The sequence below is a fragment of the Frieseomelitta varia genome, unplaced genomic scaffold (assembly GCF_011392965.1).
Source record: "Frieseomelitta varia isolate USP_RPSP 00005682 unplaced genomic scaffold, Fvar_1.2 scaffold_272, whole genome shotgun sequence".
Lineage (NCBI taxonomy): Eukaryota > Metazoa > Arthropoda > Insecta > Hymenoptera > Apidae > Frieseomelitta > Frieseomelitta varia.
This window is the reverse complement of record NW_025110004.1, coordinates 322,215-348,255: the sequence shown is the minus strand read 5'-3', so window position 1 is coordinate 348,255 and position 26,041 is coordinate 322,215. Positions and strand designations below refer to the sequence as shown.

Here is a 26,041-nt window from a genome sequence, read left to right as displayed (position 1 = left end):
CGGCCCGCGGACCGCATGTGGTCTTTATCTCACTTTCTTGATAGTGCTATCTCCTGCACTGCATCGATCTCTCTACTGCGTTAAGAGTGTCGCGGTTACAATACTCGCATTATATATATAAACATATAAATTGTTTTCTTTATTGTAATTGCTAAAGTTAAAGGAAGATAGGGAAAACAGTTTGTATGGCCCGCTGCTGCGAGACAAAATGAACAGTGAGAACTAATTTTTATGGTGGAGAAACCGGCAGACTGATGTGAGTGAGTAGCTCCTGCGGTCCGCAACGTGGAAGAAGTTCGCCGCCTCTGATCTAGATTATGTACTATTTTGTTTTTCACATGTATCACATATCAATGTATTACTAAATATTATTACTTATATTATAAATATTATTAATTGTTATTAAATTATAGAGATTACAGATTTTACTTATTTTATTTTGTTTATCTATTTTCTCAGGAATAAAGATAGAAGAATGCGAATCAACGAAGGAAATCCTGTAGCGACCAGTACTCTTTCTTCAGAATCGATGACCACTTCCATCAGAAGCTTGGATGATGATCCTACGACGTCGCCAAAATCTTCTCTTCCTTTATCTACGTTATTTATCGAGGACTGTGTTTACAGAGGAGAAGGAAATGCTAATGTTGTTATTGCACTTCCACAAGTAAGATAACATATCTTCTTTCTTTTGTTTCCTTAATTTTTGACTACCAAAGTTATTTTAACATGTCACATTTATCTATTGCTAGATATTTGTGGAAATAAGCTCATAAATGAAAAATTACAGTTACAGTATTTTTACGAAATTTTCATATATACACATAGTACAACAGTATATTGCAAATCATTTTGACGTGTTTTTATCAGCTAGATTAGCTGATATCCGAGGATTAAAAAAGCTGAAAATTAAAGAATGCTTTCACTGCTATTTTAGTTATTAGTCCTCACGTAATTAACCACACTTTGCCACGTGTTACTGACCAGTACTTATCTCCACCAATTTTTGGAATTGGGACTACCTCTACTTACCGTGTGGTCGCGTGAAACATATCACTTGACACATAAAACAAGTGATATATGTATATGATACCAATATTGGTGCCTGGTATCGATGAAACAGTTGACGCTCATCTGATGCCAATTTCTGGAATACACCTTTACGCTTAACTGATCGGTTTCGGTCCCGACTGGGGTTGGTCAGTTACGTGTGAATTACTGTATATTTATATTTATATTTATATACTTTAATCTATCCTAAAGGCACGTATTCACTATATCTGAGACAGTATTCGTAAATATACAGGGTATATGTTTCGTAACATGTGGGACCCACTTAGGGAGCTGATTGTACGCCTAAAAACAATGAAAGAAAGTCATATAAATATATGTCCTATCTGTCTTCGTTTATGAGATATAATGAACTTTCTGTTTTAATTATCTTTACAAAAGGTGCTCAAAATGACCAACCATATACATATCTGCAAACTTTATATTTATATTGTAAACATCTTTTGCAAATGTGAACATAAACTTGTGTATATTTTAACAAAACAATTGACTTTAAGACTGTGAAGTTACAAAATCTGAGACTCCTTCTTTTTACCTAATACACTAATAAGACGAAAATAACAGTAACAATTTTTACAATTTCATATACAATTATGTAAGATATAAGATATTAAATTTTTAAAAATATAAGAGTTGGCTGAGAAGTAATGAATTTTCATCTGTATCTCAAGAATGAAAGCTACTATCAAAATGAAACAAAGAAAAAAGTATGATTCAAAAGTATGATAAAGAAGAAAGTATTCATTATCTACAAAATACCAAATTTGTTATTCTATATAATCATCATTAAGTTTAATATATTTTTGCCAATGCGTGACGAATTTTTTCATTTTGTTAGCAAAAAACTTTTATTGTTTACTTTTGATAAAGAGAATCACAGATTTGAAACAATACTCTTGAGTGGTCTTTTTCAATTCTGAAAAGAAAAGAAATGGAAATACAAAGGAACCAAATAGGACTGTAGATAGATACCGATCTTAAATCACAACAACTTGAATCTCGTTGACATCATAACCGTATCGAATTTTGCTTGGAATGATTCTCTACATCGAGAAAACTTCTGGACATTTCGCATGTTTATAAAGGAGAGATGTAATTATAAAGTGAGTTCTTACTAAAGATACAGATGAAAGTTCATTATTTTTCAGCCGACCTTGTATATCTTGATTTTCCTTTAATGGGATGAAACGATTATTATCATCGGGTAGGCTCACTACCCGGAGCCTACAACAACAACCATCAAAACCTTCTCATCAGGGAAACAGGCAACTATCAAGTCGAAAACATATTCAGAGTCAAGGTCAAATTACCTAAACACGCAATAACCTAATGAACAACCCGAACCAAAACCTTCAGATTCAAACTGTATCAAGAAACCTGCAGGTTATTTGAAACTTTTTCTGCAAGCCTAACTTCACCTCATCATGCAAACAAACCACACAAATATCCACAAATAATATCAATCTTCATGCAGGTTAAAGGGTACTCCAAGCCCAAGGTACCGCAGACAAGACATTCTGACTAATTAAATAAAATAAAAAAAAAAAAGAGCTCTTAGGCAGTTGAAGCAGTAGTTCATCTCACGGATGAGAGGTTAAAGATATTCAGTTTGAGTTCATAGTGAGAGTAGTACAATTCATCGGTTAGATTTTATATCGGATACAGTCATTAAAATCAAATTGACAAATAAATCGCGACGCGAAAATACAGGTGAATAATCGGGAAGTGTTAATACGCCAAACCGATGCGACCGGAAATAAACAACGCCCAACAACAATTTCCAATCTAAATTCAAATTCTAAATCTAACCGTTAACTTAATTAACTGGATCAATCCACTAGAGGAAACCATTCTGTTTAGAGAAACCTGAACAAACAGACACTCAAAAACCAGGCCAGCGAAATCGTAGGAAAAACAACTATATGGGTAGGAAAACGGAAACTAAAAGAAGAGCAAATAAAAATCATATCCACACGTAGAAGATCAACATCACTCTCAGACTCCACCCCCGTGACCAAAATCAACAGAGCAGAAGATATGGACATCATAAATTTTGATATTCAGACCAAAAACAGGTTCAGCATTTTCGCTGACTGCTTAGTAACAGAATCAGAAAACAATAAAATCCACGCTAAACAGAAAACACCTCAAATCACGAAAACATTACAGCAAACACAAATCCAACAAACGCCAAACGTACAACCTGAAACTACCACCAATATACATACATGGAAATATAAATCACATTAAACTATTGGACGCACTGAAAAATAAATATGAAAACTCATTTCAAATAAAATTCGTTTCCAACAAACTAAAAATAATGTTCAGTAACATAACCGACTTTAATGAATTTAAGAAAATATGTAAAACAGACAACATAGAATAGTATACATACACAATCAGCTCAGACAAAACAAACACTGTAGTTTTAAAAGGGTTAATTCGGCTCCCAATAGAGAGAATACGCGAAAGCATAGAAAGCTAGGGCCATAAGATTGCCATAAGGTTAGATCTCTATTTTTTATGTCGGAGAGTTTCTGTTGCCAGGTCTTGTTTTTGATGTTTTTAATTTTTTGCTGAATCTGATTGGTGAAAATATTTCTGAGTAGTTTATAAAAGGGGTTACCTGTTTTCTGATATTTTCTTCTAATATAGTTTCTTTTCTTGATGGTGTCTGTGAGTGTTGAGTCTATTTGTTAATTTTGTATGTTGTATCTATTTTTGTGGAATTGCGGTATACATTAAGTATGACGAGTAAATGTCCTGATTTCTGTGTCTATATCTGAATTGTTTGTTAGGTTCGGTTTTATATCTTATTTTATTACATAGTTTTTTGTATTTAGTCCAGTTCAGTACGTTCTTGTGTGGCCTGATTTCTTGTTATTTTATGCATGTGTATTTTCAGTTCTATAGGGAGATGATTTGATGGCAGGTCGTCTATTGTTTGGCATTCATAGAGGTAAGGAATATTCGAGAGAAAAATATCAATGTTAGAAGGAGTGCAGTTAGATTGTCTGTGTGTGTATTTTGGGGTGTGTATAATCTAGTTGTGTAATTCTGTGTGATTTTTGATTGTGGAGTCATTTGCGTTTCTCTTGGTGTTGTTCCACATGCTGTGTTTAGCATTGAAATCTCCACCAGTGAGAAAGAGGCCAGAGCTATGTGGAGTAATAATATTGTCTAGGTCTGACTGATTTATTCTTTTATTTGGAGGAGAATATGCTGCGCCAATAATGATGGTGGGTGTAGTTTTTAGTCTTATGGTGAGGATTTCAATGTTGGTGGAGTTTAGTTGTGGGATATCTTCTGTAGGTATGCCGGTACGGGTAGTTATTACTAAACCTCCACTGGGTTTTCTTTGAGTGGAAATTGGGCGGTCTTGTCTGTGGATAGTATAATGTGTTAATTTGAATGTGCCGGTGAGTTTTAGCCATGTTTCTGTGATGACTACATCTATGTTATGATTTATTAGGAATTTTTGTAGTTCTAGGATTTTGCTTCTAACACTCGTAGCGTTCCATAAGGTTAATTTTAAAGTTTGTCTATGGCTGTCCATTTTCGAGTTCTTTAACTATTTGTATGGTGTTTTTGACTCTATCTAAGTTATTGTACAGTTGTACAGTTGACTGTATCTAAGTTATTGTTATACAGTTATACAGTTGACTCTATCTAAGTTATTGTTATACAGTTATACAGTTTACATAATATTTTTGGATTAATGTAATAATTTGGAGGAAAAGATCAAGGTCTGTGGATTTTATTTGGTCAATTTGTGCTCTAATATCCGGATTTTTGTTTAAATGTGTCGGTCGGCTATGTTTTTGTTGTGGTGTAGCTGCTTGTGCGTATGTTAATCCATATCTAGATCCATGTGTCTGTAGAATAGAGGGGAGATTTGATTTGAGGGAGGGATGGAAATTGTTGTAGTTGAGGTATGACGGTTGGACAAGTGTTTGTATCTTGTTGGTATAGGTGTTTTTTTTTTTTTTTTTTTGCAAGGTAGGTTAATAGCGCTGGACATTGTGAGTAGTTTGCTGGATGATTTCCTTTGCAATTTGCACAAGTGGGTGGAATTTCTGGAGTTTTGGAACAGTTTCTGGAGTCATGTAATCTGGCGCATTTTACATAAACTGCTTTTTTGTTGCAATTTGCCGACGTGTATCCATGGGCTTGACAGCGGAAACATTGTACAACGAGTTTTTTAGATTCATATTTTTCCCAATATATTTTGATATTTTCTATGTATCGTATGTGATTTATTTGTGCTATTGAGGTCCCTGGTGCAAATATTACTCGGTATATCGGGAATTTTGTGTGTGTGGGTATTTCGGTGCAGTGTAGTGGTTTTAGTCTCTGATCCTTTATACTATTGATGATTTTTTCTTCGTATAATTTAATAACTTTGAGGACAGCAGTGGTGGTTTTTTCAGTGTTTATGGTACAAGTGTGATATTCTATATTTTCCTTTATACAGATGTTTTTAAAGTCTGTGAAGTCTGTTAGGTTTAACATTAGGTAAAAACATTTTTAAATTATGGTTAGTGAATTTAACTTGATAAGTACTTTTTATTTCTCCTTGAGGACCCAGTAATCTTGCGTGGTTTATTTTACCATGGATATATTTGTGGGAGGGGGTTTCGGATTTAACGATTTTGTCGGTATTGTCTTTGTCTTTGCTGTGGTTTGTTCTTGTGTATGGTCGTTAATTTGTGGGAGTACTTTGTGCTGTATTGTGTTATCTTGATTGTTTATTAGACAATTTGCAAAAAGACTGAATCTATTTTGTGTCGGTATGTTTGGTTTTATGGAATCCATACCTTCTTTCTTGTTTATCTTGGTAGTGACTGGTAGTGAATCTGATAGTGCAGTAGATCTCTTCGCTGCCACGAAGCAGCTTTGATACTTTTCCTTTTGTGCACTATGGCCCATTTGATGGTTCCTCTTTGGAGGAGGTGGCTTGTTTTGAAATGACCTGATCCCCGATCAGGTTACTAGGAGCGATGATTTCCTTGGATCTCCACACTTTTCTCGTTAATCCTTATCCTATTGATCGAATAACTCTGTCTGTATGATTTTGAACTCATTTAATGTTGAAGTGTATGATTATATGAACTGTATGAACTCGGAATAACTGTGCTAATCTCGATATGTGAATTGTCGCTAGTACGATGTACACACGATGAAGGTTCAACTTGTACTCAAGGAATTTGTGTTTTTTCTTTTTTTTTTTTTCTTAGGAAGTTGTTGTTTACTCCCAGTGCGTTGAGCTTGTTGCGCCCTATTACCTGCATTTAAAATGGTTAGTGTAGTATAGTGATGTTGTTTGTGCGGGGAGATTGTTGAGGTTGTGTATGCAGGAAAAGTTTCAAACAACCTGCAGATTCCTTGAAAGTTGTGAGCTGTGGTTTGTGGTAGTTTTTTGGTCTATATGAGATTAACATGTTTGGGGAGTGTGACACTAATCTTGAGTGGAAAGTCTTCAATGCTGTAATTGCTAGTGCCGCGAATGAGGGAGTTGGGGTGACTAAAATCATATGCCTTTGGAAGGAGTTTCGGATGAATTGTTCAATGGTGGGTATGTTGGCCATTTGGTGGAGAAGTGCTACTGGTGTGTCCCGTTGCTTGTTTAAAATGATTCTTAGTATTTATTTTGCATTATCTGCGCTCTGTTCTTGTGGGTTTTAACGGCTGCTGCCCAGATCTGATGCCCGTATGTAATGATGGGTCGAATGCAAGTGAAATATATCAGGATCTTAAGCAGTTTTTTAAGTCTGCTGTTTTTGGCAATGAGGGGGTAGATTTTATTGAGCGCAGGGTAGGCGAGATTTGCGCTCTTTCGTATATCTGGGGCCCAGGTGAGTTTGGAGTCGAGGAGGGTTCCTAGGTAGTTAACCGTTTTGGTCCATGGTACATTGAATCCATTGATTTTTATTTCTGTTGTGATTTGTAGATTTTTGCGCGTGAATGTGATAGCCTGTGTTTTCTGTGTGTTGAGCCTTAGTTTCCATTTGTCCATGTGTTCCGAGATCATGTCGATGTGTTCTTGTTGGTATTTGGTGGCTTGTCTTGGGTTCTAGGAAAAGGCATAGATTGCTGTATCATCTGCGTATAGTGTAAGTTGTGTGTTGTTGGTTGTTGGGATATCGTTAATATAGATATTGAAGGGTCCAAGTATGGAGCCTTGAGGTACGCCTGTGATTACGTTATGTGTTGTTGAGTTGGTGCCTTTTATTGTGACGAACATTTTCCTGCCTGTTAGGTAGCTTTTAATTATTTTGACAATGTTATCTGGTGTGTTAATTTTTTGGCGTTTGTGAATTAGTGCTTCATGCTAGACGGTATCGAAGGATTTTTCCATGTCCAGAAAGATTAGTTGTGTGGTTCTATTTTTGTTTAGTTCGATCGTTGCAAATTCTGTGATTCTGAATAGTTGGTGTATGCAAGAGTGATTTTCTCTGAAGCCGTATTGTTGTGGGATGATGATGTTGTTTCTGAGATGGATGTGCAGGTGTGATAGTATTATTTTCTCCAGTATTTTGTTGATAGTGCTGAGCAGAATGATGGGCCTGTAATTCTGCATTGTGGTGTTGGGTTTACCTGGTTTCGGTGGATTTTCGCTGTTTTCCAGGCATGGGGGAAGTAGGAATGCATTTTTTGAATATGTAGTAAATCTGTACTATTGCCTTTTTGGGGAGGTTTATTAGCAATATTGCAGTGATTTTATCAGGCCCAGGAGTTTTGTTGTTGGGTAGTTTTTTGATTAGGTTGTAAATTTGATGGGGGGTGATATTTATGTGGTGAGGGGGGTGAGCATCGGTTTCGCTTGGGGAGTTCGTAGTATGGGATTGCCTTTTAATTTCGTCGTCTAAGGGTGAGCTGTTGCTGTGTGCCGAAGTGTTATGTTTACGAAGTATTTGGCTTCTGCTTTGTCGTGGTCTGTATAGTGTGCGGTATTTGTGTATGGGTCTATTATTGGTGGCATGGTGTCTCTTTTTCGTCCAGTGAGTTTATAGGTTTGCCAGAGTGTGTGGTTTGCTTTTTCTATCTTTTCCAGTCGTTTTTGCCAGGTAATGTTTCTGGTGTGAGTTATTCTTTTTTGTATTAGTGTTGTTAGGAGGTTGCGGTGCAATTCATGAAGCGGATGGCCTGTCTTTTGGTATTTGGTCTATGTTGTGTCTATGAGAATGATCTTCCGCGGGGACTCTGTTATTTATTGCTATCAGTACTCCCCCACTGGGGTGTTTGCCTTGTTTGCCTTTTCTGTTCATGTGGAAGTTTTAGAGGCTGAAGAAGGTTCCAGAGGAGAGCCAGGTTTTTGTGATTATTGCAATATCAATGTGCTGGTCATGAAGGAATTTTTGGAGCTCAGGTTTTTTGTTTAGGACGTTAGCTGCGTTCCATAACATGATTTTGAGTGTTCGAATTATCGTTCAAATTCAAGTTCCTTGACTATTGTAGTATTATTGCCTTCACCCTTTTAATATTATTAGTGCAGTTGATGTAGTGTTTTTGTATAAGTTCCAGGATTCTGAGGAATGTTTTCAGGTTTGAGTCTTTCATTTCGTTGATGGTGTTACCTATTGGGTTTCCAGAGTTGGTGTGTGTGGTTGGGTTTCTTGAAGTATTGTTGGTTTGGAGAGAGCGTTAGCGTATGTTAGTGGGTTATCAGAGAGATTGGGGGGATGAGATGTTCTAATATACTCAATGGGATTATGGAGAGTTTTTCCTGTTTTGGGGAGGAGAGGCAATGCTAAGGTTGGTTGGAGTATGGGTTGTTGTGGGTTTTTGAGTTGCTGTTGTGTTTTGCAATTTTTCTTTTTGGCAAGATAGTTTAGGAGGGCTGAACATTGGGAATAATTCGCCGTGTGGCTGCCTTGGCAATTTGCACAAGTAGGTGTTACGTCTGGTGTTTTTGTGCATTCGTTCGTGTTGTGGACGTACTTAACACAGATTGCGTTCTTGTTGCAGTTTGTGGAGGAATGTCCATGTGCCTGGCAGCGATATCATTATATGGAGGGTTTGTGGGATTCATATTTCTCCCAGTAAATCTTAATGTGTTCGATGAAACGGGGAGAAAGTGATTCTGTATATTGGATATTTAGTGTGGGTAGGGATTTCAGTGCAGTTAATAGGTTTCAGTCCTTGTGTTTTCAGGTTATTTAGTATAATCCTGGGGTCGAGTTTGAGGAGGCCCTTGAGCACTACTGTGAGTGTTTTTTCTGAATTTAGCGTGAACGTGTGGAATTGTATATCTTGCTTTCGGTATACGTCTTTAAAATTCAGGATATCTTCTGTTTTCTGGAACATGACCTTCAGTTTTTGGGAGACATATTTCACATAGAATTTGTCTCCATAGCTAATTTTTAGAGCTTCCAGAAGTTTGGTGTTATCTTGCCGTGCAGATAAATGGGGGGAGGTTTGGCGTTACTGACTGCAGGTGAGTTTCCAGGGAGTGCAGGCGGGTCTGTGGTTTCGTTGTTTGTCTTGTCGTGCTCTGCGTCGTGTAGAAGGCAGTCGGAGAAGATACTGAAGCGATTTTGGGTAGGAATGTTGAGCTTCGTTTTCATACTTGCTGTGGGTGTTGTTGTTGGTCTTGAGTCAGAAACAGATGTTGATCTTGATCGTCTACGTATCGGGTGGAATACATACATCGTGGCTTTTCTTTTGGCTCTGGGTAATGCGTCGGTGTTAGTCGCCTCCGTCGTGCAGTTCGTGTTTTTACTCGTACGTATGGCACAGAAATGTCTTGTTGGTTAGATAGCTGCCGCGCGGAAATCGATGTTGCTCCTTCAACTCAGCCGACTGAACTCAATTGTTGATGAACTGACCTCAACTCAACTCAACTGAATTGAACTGAACTCCTAACTGAAGCAACTGAACTGTAACTCAACTGAACTCGATCACTGTGATGTCAACTCTAATGACTGAGACTAGCAACTTACTCGAGCTCAACTCCTCAACTAACTGATCAATCATAGGAAGGAATCTGAGTTTTTTTTTCTTTCTTCTCAAGCTATTTTTTATTCCAATGTGGGTAAATTCTTTTCAGAGCCGGGTACGCTAGTGTGGCTCTTTTCTCAATTGCAGGTGCCCATCTCAGTTTGCTGTCGAGTGTCAGTCCGAGGTATTCGACTTGGTTTGACCATGGAATATCGTGTTCGTGGATGTGTATGTGTTTTGTTGTCTGGGTCTTCTCCCTTGAGAACGTGATAGCTTGGGTTTTGTGCGGATTTATCTTTTGTTTCCATTTGTGTGCATGGCGAGGAAGGTTATGTGTTGTTGGATATTTTTTGTAGCTTGTTTGGTGCTTCAGGATGAGATGTATATTGCCATATCGTCGGCGTACATTGCAATGTGTGTTGTGTTGGTTTGTGGCATGTCGTTGATGTATATATTGTATAGAATGGAACCTAGTATCGATCCCAGGGGTACTCCTGCGTTTACTGATTTTGTGGAGGAGTTCGAGCCGTTCAGGGTGACATACATTTTCCTATTTGTGAGGTAGTTTTGTATTAATTTAGTGGGGGTTATTGGTGTATCTATTGCCATGAGTTTGTAGATGAGAGCGTTGTGCTTTACAGTGTCAAGGGCCTTTTCCATGTCGAGAAGGATCATTTGGGTGTATCTGTTTTTATTGTTTTTCAGTGTGGCAAATTCCGCTACTCTTTGTAGCTGTTGAATACAGGAGTGGTGTTGTCTGAATCCGAATTGTTCCGGAACTAGGATGTTATTGTTGTTTAGGTGTTTGAGGAGGTGGTAGTGTATGATTTTCCAGGACTTTGCTGAGTGTGCTGAGGAGGCTTATAGGTCGGTAGTTGGGGATTTCTGTCTTGGATTTGCCGGGTTTTGTTGCAGGCAGTATTTTTGCGATTTTCCAGGAGTTTGGGAAATAGGAGAACTGGATGCATGATTTCAGTATGTAGTATATTTGTGCTATTGATTTTGGGGGAAGATTTTTTAGTTTTAGTGCAATTATGTTGTCTGGCCCCGGAGCTTTTGAGTTTGGGAGGTCCTTGATGATGTCTTTGATGTATTGCGGAGAAATGATTACCTGGCGTGTATTGTGGAGATAGGAATTTTTATGTTAACTGTGGTGAGCGCGTGTTTGTTTATTTCTGTGTCATGAGGAGAGATAATGAGGGATGCCTGTTTATGAATGTCAGCAAAAGTGTTGGCGATTGCTTCAGTTTTTTTGGCGTCTGAGCAATGAGTTACTCCTATATTCCGGTCGGTAAGGGGAGAGATTGTGGGTTTTTTCTTCCTGTTAGTTTATATGTTCGCCAGAGTGTGTGGTCGGTTATTTGTATATTTTTTAGTTTATTTTGCCAGGTATTGTTACGAATTTCCGTTATTGTTTTCTGAATTTGTGTAGTTAAAATGTTGCGGTGGAACTTGTATAGAGGGTTTTGATATTTGTTCTATCTGTTTTTTGATATTTTCTGCGGTGACGATTTCTGTCTTTTATTAGGTTAGTTAACAGTAGTTCTGTGGCGCGTGTGTTGCCCTTCTGTAGGCTGTTTGCATGTTAGTTTGGAATAGTTCTATTTGTTTGTCTACTTCTGCAGGGCTTGTGATTTTGGCGTATATGGGGAGAGAGTTGCAGATTTTTGTGTAAAGTTGCCAGTCTGTGCGTTGTGGCCTTTTTTGTCGTTTGTGAGTGCGATTAGTTGATATTTCAAGGATGATTGGGAGGTGGTTTGAGGAGAGGTCGTCTATGGTTTTGATGGAGTGTTTGTATGGTACGTTTGTCAGGAATATATCTAGATTTGAGGGCTTGCAGTTTGGTTGTCTGTACGAGAAGGTTGGGGAGTGGAGTATTAGGTAAGTTTCAGTCTTGGCGTGGCTTTTCAGGGTGACGCCGTTCGTATTTTCTATTTGGGTTGTTCCATAGTTGGTGCTTTGTGTTCAGGTCTCCCCCTGTTATGTAGTGTTTGTTGTTGTGTTTAGTGGTGAGGTCATGTAATTCTGCTGGTGTAATTTTGTTGTTTGGTGGAGCATATGCCACGGTGAAGATTATGGGTGGGTTGTTTTTTGTTTTAATGGAGGTAGCTATCATGATAGTGGAGGGTGGGGCTAGTTTTCGACGGGGATATGGTGGTAGGTGACGATGAGTACTCCGCCTCTCTGTGGTTTACCCGGTTTGGGAGTTTGGTCTTTGCGTGTAATGTTGTATCCAGGAATGTTGAGGTTAGCCATGGTTCAGAGATTAGGGCAATGTCTATTCTATGGTCTATGAGAAATTTATGGAGTTCTTGTTGTTTGTTTTTGATGATGCTAATAGCATTCTATTCCATTATTTTTATTTGATTATTATTGGCCATTATCTAGTTCCTTTACAATTAAGATGGTGGCTTTTATTATCTTTCAAGGTTAGAGGTGCAGCGGGTGTAGTGTTTTTGGATTGATTTAATGATTCTAATAAATAGGTCGAGGTCTGAGTTTTTCATATCATCTAAAACTTCGTCCATAGTGTATCCTCTGTTTTCTGGGATTGGGGGTCTGGAAGTAGGGAAATTACTTCCCAAGACTTTTGCGTATGTGAGGTGGGTGGGATGTTGTTCTGAGGTGATACTGGCTGGGTGTACTTGGATTGTGGCTGGGTTGGTGGATTTGCTTTATTTAGGGTGGGGGGATATTTGGTGTGGGGTGTGTGATCAGCTTTTTGGAGGCAGCTTTTTTAGCTAGATACGCCAGAAGTGCAGGGCATTTGGAATAACTAGCTGAGTGAGGGACTTTGCAGTTTGTGCAGGTTGGTAGTGTTTCGGAAGTTTTTGGGCATTCTCTTGTGTTGTGTTGTCCAGCGCATTTGACGCAGACTGGGTTCTTATTACAATTGGATGATGAGTGTCCATGGGCTTGGCAACGATAACACTGAATGGTAGGCTTTTTAGATTTATATATTTCCCAGTAAATTTTCATGCTCTCTACAAACCTCACTTGGTTGACCACCTTTGTTAGTGTCGTCCCTGGAGCAAAAGTCACGCAGTATTTCGGGTAAAAGGAATCTGTGCTTTGGAGTCTGGCCTTATATATCTCCCTTTGTGTCTTTTCCCGGTCGAAGGATCTGGAAGTTTATTGTTTAACTGGAGTCTGCACGGTCAGGGCTATGAGGGTTTTTTTTGACGGTACTGCATCCTGGGTCCACGTCGTTGAGGACGACGTATTTATTATATTATTTATGGTACTGCTACTGGGTCGTGTCTCCTACATAACCAAAAAAGCAGCCCACGCTAACAACGTTCAAATAGAGCCTCACACTTCCCATACCTCTCCTCTACACATATGATACTTCCCTAGTCTCCCCCCCCCCCCTCCCAACAAAACCCTAAGGACCCCACTCTCCATTCACCCCACGCACGGACTTAGACAAGGCATAACCTACGCACACGTACTCACCTCCGGACAGTCATCCCGCTCACCTTCACCTGCAGAAATCCAAAAAAAAATCCTGACATTACGGACCAATTAAAATCAACAGATTCCTAAGAATTATCTCCCTAATCCAAAAATACTACACAAGATGTACAAACAACTTAGAGTAAAAGCCACCATCCTAATAGTAAAAGAGTTGGAAAATGATGATCCATAAAAAGTCATTAAAATTCACGTTATAGAATGCAATTAGCGTTAAAAACAAAACCATAGAACTACAAAAATTCCTCAGTGACCATAACACGGATATAGCAATCATCACAGAAACCTGACCAATATCCACTGACAAGTTCAAACTCATTAACTATAACATACATCGAAAAGATAGACTCTCCACTACTGCCAACAAACTCATAGCAACCCATATCGCAGTCAAAGACATACCTCAATCAACCTCACACAACATAGAATTTATAGCAATAAAACTTAAAACCACTCCCGCATTGACAGTCGGCGTCGTGTACGCCCCACCAAAAATAAAAATAAGCCAAGTCGATTTCGAAAGTAACATTCCTCTCCAACATTCAGGACACTTCATTATCGGGGGCGACTTCAATGCAAAACACCACATATAGAACAATATAAACAGAAACGCAAACGGAACAGCGATTAAGAACCACTCGGACCTCAGAGATTACCAGGTTATACATAGCTCAACTTACACACATAAACAATCCAATTGCACACCAATCAACATAGCTATTTTCCTCTCGAACGCACCATACTTCTACAGCTGCCAAACCATAGATGATCTACCATCCTACCATCTAGAGCTTTCTCTCCAACTACACAGAACAGGAAGAAGACCAAGGATGATAGTACACACTGACTGGAAAACATACTTTAAATTCTGTAATAAAATCACTATAAATCCCAATCTAGCAAACGAAACGCACACAGAAACTGAAATCAAATCCCTCACTCAACAACACATACAGAAAGCATACCGAAAAGCAACTCGGACAGTTCCGACCCACAATGCAAGTCTAACTACCGATCCACTCCTTCAAGATACAATTAAAAACAGAAACAAAATGAGAAGAAAGTATCAAAGAACTGGAAATTCGATCTACAAACTGCAAAGAAACACCCTCACAAATAATTTGTAATAATTCAAAAAAGAATAACCCACAGCATTTGGCAACAAAAACTAGCCAGCAAACACGGATCACACGCTATGGCAAACTTATAAAATCACCGGTGGTTCAAAAACTAAAATACCTGTTCTACAAGACATAGCCCCAACCTCAATTTTTTACACCGATGAAGAAAAATCGGAAGGCTTAGCCAAAAATTTCCAAAACATACACAGGCAAGCATACAATCAATACTCTCCACTCGGACAAGACATTCAGCACAGACTAACTCTCATTCAAACAACCCATCCACCCTCAAAAAATCCCACACTGCACTTCTAAAATGATTTAAAATATAATTAAAAATTCCAGACAGAAAAGCTCCAGGACCTGGTAATTTCCAAAGACTTGGTAATTCCTATTCCAAAAGCAGGGAAACCCGCAACAAACACTACAAGCTACAGACCGATCAGCCCCTTGGATATACTAGGCAAGATCCTAGAAAAGATCATCCAATGTCATCTCCTGGAATTCATAACCAAACACAACATAATAATCCCGCAGCAATTAGGCTATCGACAAAACCACTCAGCCATACATCAATTGCAGCGAATTACTGAACACATCATGGAGAAAAACAAAAAAACAACGACTTATTCTACTTGACCTCAACAAAGTCTTCGACTCTATATAGCACAACGCCCTAATAATCAAGCTACACAAAAACAAAATCTCCTCCACACTTATAAACATAATAACCAGTTAGGACGATAGGAAATTCCATGTTTCTATCAACGGAACCAAGTCAACTTGCAAAAAAGTCACAGCGGGAATATCCCAGAGTTCTATTTTAGGCCCCCTCCTTTTCACTTTATACATTAACGATATTCCCACGACCAAAGATACACATACAGCCACATTCGCCGACGACACCGCAATCTATGCTTCATCATAGAGCCCCACAAAAGCCACTGAACACATACAAAACCATATTAACTTACTCCAAAAGTAATTCAAAGACTGGAAACTACAACTCAACCCTGCAAAAACCCAAGTAATCATGTTCACCACCAAGAAAAATCTGGCACCAAAAACAGTCAAAATAGTTGACCAAGCTACACTCTGGACTACCATAGTCAAGTATCTAGGAATCATCCTAAACACAAAAATTACATGGGCTTTCGCGATAGATGAAAGAGTAAACCTGGCATACCCAGCTCTCCATCGGCTTTATCCCCTTATTGCCAAAAATAGCGGACTAGAAACGAAGATCAAGATCAACATATACAAAACATGCATCAGACCATTAATCACCTATGAATACCAAATTTGGCAGTCCCATGGACACATATAAACAAGATTCAAAGGATGCAAAACAAATTCTTACGTATAATCCTAAATCAGCCATATGATACACCGATAAGAATATTACATGATATCGCAAACATACCGACCATTCAGGATTTCATTCGTAACTCTCTCACAACAGCCTACAATCACAAACCATACAAACTCCATCAGTAATATAAGAAAATACAAAGTCACTAACATCCCTTAAAAATCAAAACAAAACTACCTAAACACGCCATCTCACACAGTTAACAAAGCATTAACACAAGATCACCAAATCAAGCACCGCAGGTTTTTTGAAAATTTCCTGCAACACACACCCACACGAATTACGAAAAGAAAAAAAAACCAACAAGCTAAACAGAAATAACAAAGTAAACACTTTAAATGCAGGTATAGGGACACGGTACCCCAGGAACTATAGTAGAAACAAATTACATAAGGGAAAGAAAAAAAGAAAAAAAAAACTCTCAATCTTCTGCTGTTCTGAAGACTACCAAATACCAATTACATCAGTGCACGAGATACCCAAATTATTATTCAATTAATTTTGATGTAATATTTAGAGAAGATGGAGGTATTTCTGTAAATGGCATTGTTGAAATTTGAACTTGAATTCTGCATCATACAATAGTTATAATCAGTTTATAATACGTTTACTGGACACATTATGATACTCATGATTGTGAGTATTCATTTTTTAAATATTGGCGAATAAGTAACAATTCTCCATTATGTTTGTACATTATTAGTTAGATAATTTCTTAAGATATTTATTTATTTGTTTATGCATATTATATATATTCATAAATAAATAAAAATATTATTCAATTAATTTCGATGTAACATTGAAAATTGTCTTATTTTGTTCTGTATATGAGGCACAGGATATTTTACTATTTTTAAAATTATTTCCTTTATAAGCTTTGCAAGTTCATTTTAACATATTTCAATAAACATGTGTATTCTTTTTGTAATATAAATACAAATAATAAATAATAATATTTTGTATTCTTTGTAATTTTTTAATGTAATATTTTTTTACATACAAGATCAATAAACATAAAATTATAAAGCTATTTTTTCTTAGTTTATATTATTTTATAAACAAATTATGATTATCAATTTTCAAACTCAATTATTAGATAAAGCGAAAAGTAATGTCGTTTTTTTTTTCTATCATTTTAAAACTAATTGTCGTGCAACTGCGCCGGTTAAATACGTTAATTGTTGGTATTATTTTGAAGCTCTGTTCATACTGTTACTGTTTCCATTTCATTTTTTCTATTTTTACAGATAGTAAAAATGTCAAGGCTCGAAGAGGTGCAGTTGCAGTTATTTTGTTATTTTTGTTTGATAAAGGATTAAAGCGCGAAGAAGCTACACAAAATGTTAATGAAACTTACGTCCAAATCCTGAATATCCGTAAATGCCAACGGTAGTTCAAACAATTTAAAAATGGCGACCAAAATCTTAAAAATAAGTCGAAATCGGGAAGACCACAAACAATCGATGACGACGTGTTAAAATTATTGGTGGAATCAGATCCGCGCAAAATCATTAAGGAATTGTCGCAGGATATCGGCAGTCCTTGGTTGACTGTAAAAGATCATTTAAAAAGACTTGTGACCGCGCGATCTATTGCCATTCTCTTTAGATCAGCGAGTGACCATTTGTTCTTCGCTACTGACCAGGTATTCACGGATATTTAAGATTTCTTTGGGCTTTAATCCTTTATCAAACAAAAATAACAAAATACCCTGCAACTGCACCTCTCTTCGATCTTTGGCCATGACATTTTTACTATCTGTAAAAATAAAAAAAATGAGATGAAAACAGTAACAGTACGAATAGAGCTTCAAAATAATGCCAACAATTAACGTACTTAATCGGCGCTATTGGTTTCAAACTGACACACAAAAAAACGACATTACTTTTCGCTTTATCTAATACATATGATGCAATAGTAATTTACAATATATATAATTTTATATAATAATATTATAACATACATGACTTATTAAGTCATATAACTTTCATATAACTTATTAAGTAATTAAATAATTTTTTTTTTGGGTTTATTTTAATCTTTAGTTTTAATATCGTTATATTTGTTACGTTTTAAAAAATATCTTAATTTTTGAAAATTGAGAATTTAATTATTGAAAAATACAATTTGTCAGTACTTTTTTATTAAATAATATTATAATTGTAAGAGAATTTAAAGAAAGGAAATTTTATACGTTACCAAAAGTAAGATACGTAAAATATAATGCAAAATTAATATGTAGATTTGATTTTTGATTAATGTCGTTATACTGAAAATTTTTTACTAAATAAAAATTATTTTACATGGAAAAGAACAAAATTAGGAAAAAAATTATTTTATTTTGAAAACGTAAGGAAGACATAAAAGTGATAACATGCTTTTGAATAAATATTTATTGAACTATGTACATTTTTATCATCACAATCATGGAATATTTAATTTTTTTATTTTGTTTAAAATTATAATTTTTTCATAGAAGAAAAACTTTCCTTACCATATTTTTCTGGATAATGTGTATACGTTTACAATATTATATAGTAAAAAGTGATATGTGGTTTCATATATAGCAACTTATTATAACAACTATGGGTGACGTACAAGAAACTTACAGCTATGTACGTCAACCGATAGGATAGAACAGTCGATATATTGATTGGACATTTATGATAGACGACAAGCACCTGAGAAGTTCACATGGATACTACAAAATCAAATGTTCTAGATCTTATTTTCGCTCAAGTATATTGACATCGCTTACCTACATCGACTTTTTAATCGATAATACGAAATTAGCTCATCACTAAATTTTTGCTTAACTCAAGCGTGATCAATCATTCGTCGATTCTAAAAAATAAAAAAAGAAGTTTGTTGATGATAAATTCAATCGATACAATCGATTCTAAAAAATAAAAAAAGAAGTTTGTTGATGATAAATTCAATCGATACTGAATTTAATATTCAACACGTCACATGTTGAATATTAAATTTCACTGAATTGCATATCATCGTTCAAGTAATCAAATAATACATCATCCGAATGTTTTATTAATTGAAAACTGACTTTAATTTAAAACTGATATATTTATTGATCACATATCTAAATTAACGTTCGTGTGTTTCTTTCGCGGGATTCATGCTGTAGTTTGCAAACTATGTTCGGCGCCAGTATGGACTTTTATGAACAGCGTACAGCGACCAGTGAACAGTGCAATAAATGAATTATACACAAACAACAGTATGGACATAATGATAGAGAATATATTTATTCATTACTTTATTTATAAAAATGTTTTGATTATATATATAATAAGTAGATTTTGTAAATACATATACAATATATACACATTTACAAACACGTTTATAAACTGAATTGGATAACGGAAAAACGTGTCCATAAACATATAAACATATCTATAAATATAGATGTAACATATCAAATCGTGTATTATTTTGTATTCATCCAACTACATTGCTTTTTTCAAATAAAGTACTCCGCTAAAAATAATTTTTGAAAATCCCAATATACAAAATTTAATTTCGTCTAACATAATACATGTGCACACATATACATACGCTTACACGCACACATACACACACTCATATTTATTTACATATATATTTACTATGATATAAGTTTCTAAACTCTGAGAGTCAAGTTACATATTTTATTCAATTCATACAATTTGATTGAACATGGAATTGACAAAGGAAAGTGTATAACAAATATAACATACAGTTTTGTCATATAATGTTGTTATCAATCATAGAATTATCATTAATTATGTATTATCATTAATCAATAATTTAATAGTTCATTGTATTCTTAAAATTTCTCTTTGTTATCAAATATTGGAAAATTGTTTTCTGTTAATATTGACAGTTAATATTAACAATATTAATCACTGTTTCTAATTAATAGTATAATAATTTGACATAGTTGCTATAGTAATATCTAATATTTTTCGATATTATATATTTTCATAAATTCTTTATTTATAATTTCCATCTTTTTCACCATCTACGATTATTTATTTAATTTACAGTTATAATTGTATCAATATAAACAATGATATAAACTTTATATGTATCTTATACATATTAGTTTATTATTTATCTATATATTATACATACATAAATTGTTTATAAATTGCCACACTTTATAAGATGTTGGCAAGTAGTATAAAATTTATAGTATTCATCAAGTAAAAAATTTATAACATTTATTGCATAAGTGATACTAACAATAAAAATGTAGACAGCATATATTTTACTATTTAAAGTTTTCTATTTCCTTGATATTATACACATTCCCTTGATAATATACACATTTTTAATTAAAACAATTAAGCGTGTGTTATACTTTTAATACACAATAAACATATTACATTTGTAGAAATCTTCATTATTTGCAATTATCTAATTTGAGTTTTTGTATTTCGTTCATTTAGTTATTGTAAAATAATAATTGATGAAAATGTAATGATTGCCAGGTTTCATTATGATAGCTATATTTCTTACAACATTGTCAAACAATAATCGCAGAAGCATTATCAAATAATCATGATGATTTTTTGCTTCTTTTAACACGAGAAAATGTAGATTTATTAATTGTACCTGCTCATTTTTGTGTAAAACACGATGTATACACCAATAATCAACACCACATCATTTAAACAATTCAGTGATAGTAATTGAAGCCAGCTGTGCAATGGAAATTCTGGTTTGTTGCGATATGAAATACCGCGTGTCAACCTAATTTCAACCTTTCGATTAAGTGCTCCAGCAAATTTTTCTCTATGCTATCTATTTTCGTAACGAGTTTCATTTCTCGCATTGTTTCGAAAGTTCCTTTATCTTTATAATTAGAGTCTCGTGATTTCAGTGACAATACAGTAAGAATTATAGCAAAATAGAGATATATATATAAAATTACCTAATAATTATTATAATGTATAAATATATATGTATAATTGTTTTTATGTAAAATTTAATTTCTTTTTTTGCAAAAAAAGAGAAATTTGATATTTTACTTCAATTCTTTTTCACATATGTAACTAAATAGGTAATAAATAATTTACTATTTTACATAATGTAAACTCGCTATATAACTTATTCAAGTCAAACAATTAATTTAATTTAGTATTATCTTGATTGATTCTATTTTAACCCTTTGACTACTGTTGGCGCCTAAAGGCGCTTAAAAAATTGCTCCTACGATACTGTAGGCGCGTGTAGAAGCTTAACCTACTTTGATCCGTTGACACGAGAGGCGCCTATAGGCGCCCGGAAAATTTTATCGCTCATAATTTCAGCAAATCTCATTTGAACCAGAAGTAAGTGAATGCTGATTCAACAAATACATATTCTGTTAGTCATATATTATTTAAATATGTTTATTTTACAATTATTTTTTTTATATCCTTAAAATGAAAAATTGGAATAATAAAATGGCCAGAAAAAGTACATGCAAACATAACACATGATTCATGTTGTGTATATTCACACTTTGTAGATACGATGTAATTGTTTGATAACTTAATACAATCACCGTACTACAAAGAGAAAGAATGACTACGTATTTTATTTTTGGAACGTATATTAAATAAGATATATGTAACAAAATATATATTCTCATACAATGTAAATTATAACAAATTAACTTAACTACTCTCTGTGCTCAAACTCTCTTTTTTAATTACTTGAAAACAACAGTGTGTTTATCTCCTTAGTGACTGTTATATATATCCCTAACGATTATTTATAAATCTCTTTAACGATTGTTATAAAAAGCATAATGTCAATGTTAAATTTTTAGTATGTGTTTTTTACTAGCAATTCAATGTAGAATACGAATAGAAAAATAATATTAGTTTAATGTAGTGGAATTCAATATTTTGATTATTTCAATGTACTTTCTCAGAAATGCACACCTAACAAAAAATTTCGCCATTCTCGGTGTAGATTGTGACTAATTTCCTACGGTATGGTACAGCTGGTACGTTTCAAAGTCTGCCGTAGTCAAAGGGTTAGGTTTGGGTTAGGTTTACACAATCTTATTTGTTTCATATTATTCAAACAAAATTCATTTATCCAAAAGTTTATATTTATATATAGGTATGCGCATAAAGCAATTTATACATATATCTCTGCCTAAAGTTAATAAGTATTTAATTAGTTGAAATCATTATAATATTTATACATATATCTCCATAAAGTAATATGTAATTACAGATATACAAATTTAAAAGTTAATTTAATTTAAGTTTAGAGGATCGAAGAAATTATTATTAATTTTTGGAACTAGAATCTAAAATCTAAAGTTTTTGAAACTATAAAATTGTATTGACCTGTATATTTTCTCAAATATCACAACGGATCGATCTAAATACAAAGTTGTTTTTGAACAGGTATGGTGCGAAATACATGATCATTTGTTATATTAACTCATACCAGAAACATTCCACTGTTTTATGATTTTTTAAGTTATTTGTAAAAACTACTGATTATTTGTATATAGTCTGTTATTCTTTTATATTATATCTTTGTCTCTGTATATTTTAGGAACGCAAAGTAATTCGATTTCGGAAATCGCTGCCGAACGCTGTTTCATCAGATAGCGGCAAAGAACGAATCAAACAAGAAGTGGAATTCGTGAAATTTGTGGCTTTCTGTTTTTTGGGCCAGTACACGCAAATTCCCGAGATCCTTCGTTATGATGCGAAAGACATAGCTAAACTTTCAGAAGCTATTCGCACTCTTCGATCAGGTAATTCATTTAAAATTATCTTATGATGAAATTTTTATGTAAAATATTTTGAAATTTTTTTGCCTTCAAAGTGTTACGAAATCTTTTTAATATATTTTTAAATAAGATAAAATTTGATCTACGCAAAGAATGAAAATCTATAATGATTTGAATACCATATTGTTTCTTTATTTTGTAGTCTTATTTGTACCATTTTGATAATAGAATATTGTATTTACTTAAAATTATTAAATCAATATTAACGAGTATGAAATAATATACTTGATTTTTATAGTAAGAAATTTACTCTTTTTAAACATATCTTTTCATATCTTATTGTTGTTGTTTTTTTTATTTAATGTCGCATCGATATCTCGGTCATTAGCGACGTACGGATCGGTCTTTTCATATCTTATTGTTAGCGTAATACAACAATATTTGTTTTGCTCTGTGTTATATTGCACGATAGGACGATGAATTCTATGAATAAGATCTAAAGTCATATAATAAACTTCTATTTGAACACAAAATTCGATTTCTATCATAGATTGATTTTGCTCTCACATAAGATATATGTACAGTGAGAGACAAAAGTATTCGTACACTTGCTATATCGAAATAAAAAACACCAATATTTTCTAATTTATTAGATACATTTATGTAAATGTGATTATGTATCATACATAAACACTAACATTAACAAATACCTACAAAAAAAACTTAACTGTATTACTGTGTAACTTGTAATGATATAAAATTTATAAGATCGTAACAATTCGTCAGGACAAAAGTATTCGCACAGTATTACTTTTATTGACAAATATAAGACATACGTTGAAATCAAAACATTTTAGTCAGAGTAAATATTGTAATTTGGTAATTCGAAGTCAGTTTCCTCAAAACAGTCATTATGGCAACGTTATAATTAAATAATTTGCAATATAGGACGAAAGAAACTGGGAAAATGGGATGTAAAGAAACGTTATTAGAAGAGCGAAAAATTATAATAAATTTACATCAAGAAGGAAAATCTTATGCAAATATTTCAAATATTATGCAAATATTGTCAAAAGAAGTCGCTCGACACAATGTATAGTAAATAAATATAAAGAAGACGGAATATTGCAAAATTTTCCAAGGTGTGGTAGGCCCAGAATATTAAGTTTAAGAGAAGAACGAAATATTATTAAAATTATTAAGAAAAACCCAGAAACAACTACATCTGAAATTGCAACAGAAATTCAGGAAAGAGTGCAAAATAAAGTACATCCAAAAACAATACAAAGAGTGTTACGGCAAGCTCGACGGTGAACGTTGGTTGCTGCCCGCTTCGCTCGTCGTTCTCTCGTCGTGCCTTTTACAGCCTCCGGAGAGATGTTTTATGGAATGAATGAGACGTGATGTAGAATAAATACTTATATTTCACGAGTAATACAAAGGTTGATTATAAACTGTGTATGTGTGATGTGTCAGGAGAGGGCACGCTAGCTCTCCTTGTGATTGACACGGACAAGACGGTATTTGAACTGATTACTAGTGTAAATGAATATATAAATAACTGACGCGGAGTCAGTCCTCTGACGGACTGCTTGTGACTCCTTGAGTGATCTGTACTGGTACTGGTGACTGCTTGAGTGTCTGTTCTCTACGTGCATCTACGTCGCCTTTAGAATTGGTAGGCGACTTTCTAGAGCCGACCAAGGCGCCTTGTTTTCTAGACTAGGCTTTGTTTGTGTCCTACCGAGCTTTTCCACATACTGTCTCTCTCTCTCCAAGGCCAGAGAAAGTGTCCTTAGATGAGAGGTATGATAGCACATCTGGCAATTCTCGGCAGGGCCGAGGCTTTGTAGGAATTGACCTGACTGACGCCTCGGAGGGTTCTGTTCTGCGCCAGAACAAAGAGTATTACATAGGGCAAGATACAGAAGCGAAGTAGCAAGAAGGAAGCCGTTCATTAGCAAAATAAATAAAAAGAAAAGACTAAAATTTGCCAAACAGTATATAAATGTTAATCTTGATTTTTAGAATAATGTAATATTTTCAGATAAGTCAAAATTTAATATTTACGAATCAGATGGTTGCAAAAAAATATGGCGAAAACCGAATACAGACAATTGGAGACAAAGAATTTAAAACCCACAGTAAAGCATGGAGGTGAAAGTGTTATGGTGTAGGGGTGCACTGCTGCTTCTGGGGTTGAAGAGTTGATTTTTATAGATACAACAATGGATAAACATTTATATTTGAACATTTTAAAAGAAAATTTACAAAAAAGTGCTGATAAATTAGATATTGGAACTTCATTTTATTTCCAACAAGACTGCGATCCGAAACGCATAACTCATATGGTACGTCAATGGTTATTATATAACACACCCCATATGTTACTTATTTCCCCACAATCGCCTGACATAAACCCCATTGAGCACGTATGGTGCGAACTTGAAAAAAGGATACGAAAATATAATATAAAATCAAAGGTCAGTCTTGTCCCGACAGCCGAACGGACGTACCACCGGGAATCGTATCGAAGTCGAGTACCACGGAGTGTGAAGAGTCAGATAGAATACAGTTAGCTGCGTTGGTGACCCCAACACAGCAGTGCGGGCATACAACCCGATTATAAGTGCACAGTGTGTTTATGTAGTGTCGTGTGTGAGTGCGCGTCATTCCACTATGACAACAAATAAAACCCAGCACAACACAGAAACCGGGATCTCCACTGAACCCAAAAGCTCTTACGCTAATGCAATTAAAACGCAACAAGGATACTCCCCGACCCAGGACCAAGCCATAATCCTTCAATCAACTGACGGCATCACTATTAAAGAATATGCTAGAGCGATTGGTAACATCATAGGATCACCCAAAGCAATTAAATTCCTTTCTAGAATATCAAATTGTAGAATATGCATGTATCTGGACAGTAAACAGACAGTAACAAACCTAACACAAAACCACAAATCGATAGTGATAAATAAAGAAAACATAGAAATCAGACCGATGGTCCTTCCAGCCCAAAGAATCATACTACCAAACGTTTCACACGATAATCCCGAGCAGTCAAATCGAAAACTTATTCAGGAAGAACAATATCAAATTATTATCCAACATCACGCTCTTAAAAGCAGGCATCACTGACCCAGACTTGTCCCACATACTAAGTTTCAGAAGACAAGTATACGTAGACCCAGAAGACGCCAAACACATCTCGTACACCTTTACAATTATAATCGAAAACAACACATACAGAATATTCACCTCTACAGAGAAACAAACATGTTTTACCTGCCAACAAGAAGGACACATTGCAAA

At 34.9% G+C, this 26,041-nt stretch overlaps 1 protein-coding gene across 5 annotated transcripts in view; it reads left to right on the top strand.

Annotated features, from left to right (window-relative positions):
- Positions 1-26,041, top strand: part of LOC122528952 (inositol-pentakisphosphate 2-kinase) — a 211,599-nt gene that overhangs the window by 113,363 nt on the left and 72,195 nt on the right. For 4 of the 5 annotated variants that reach the window (XM_043654618.1, XM_043654621.1, XM_043654619.1 and 1 more), the window contains 2 exons: positions 460-667; positions 22,543-22,747. In XM_043654618.1, coding sequence (XP_043510553.1) covers positions 460-667; positions 22,543-22,747 — 413 coding nt within the window. Of the gene's footprint in view, positions 1-204; positions 257-459; positions 668-22,542; positions 22,748-26,041 lie in introns of those variants that run through there. The other variant, XM_043654620.1, reaches the window with a different exon arrangement.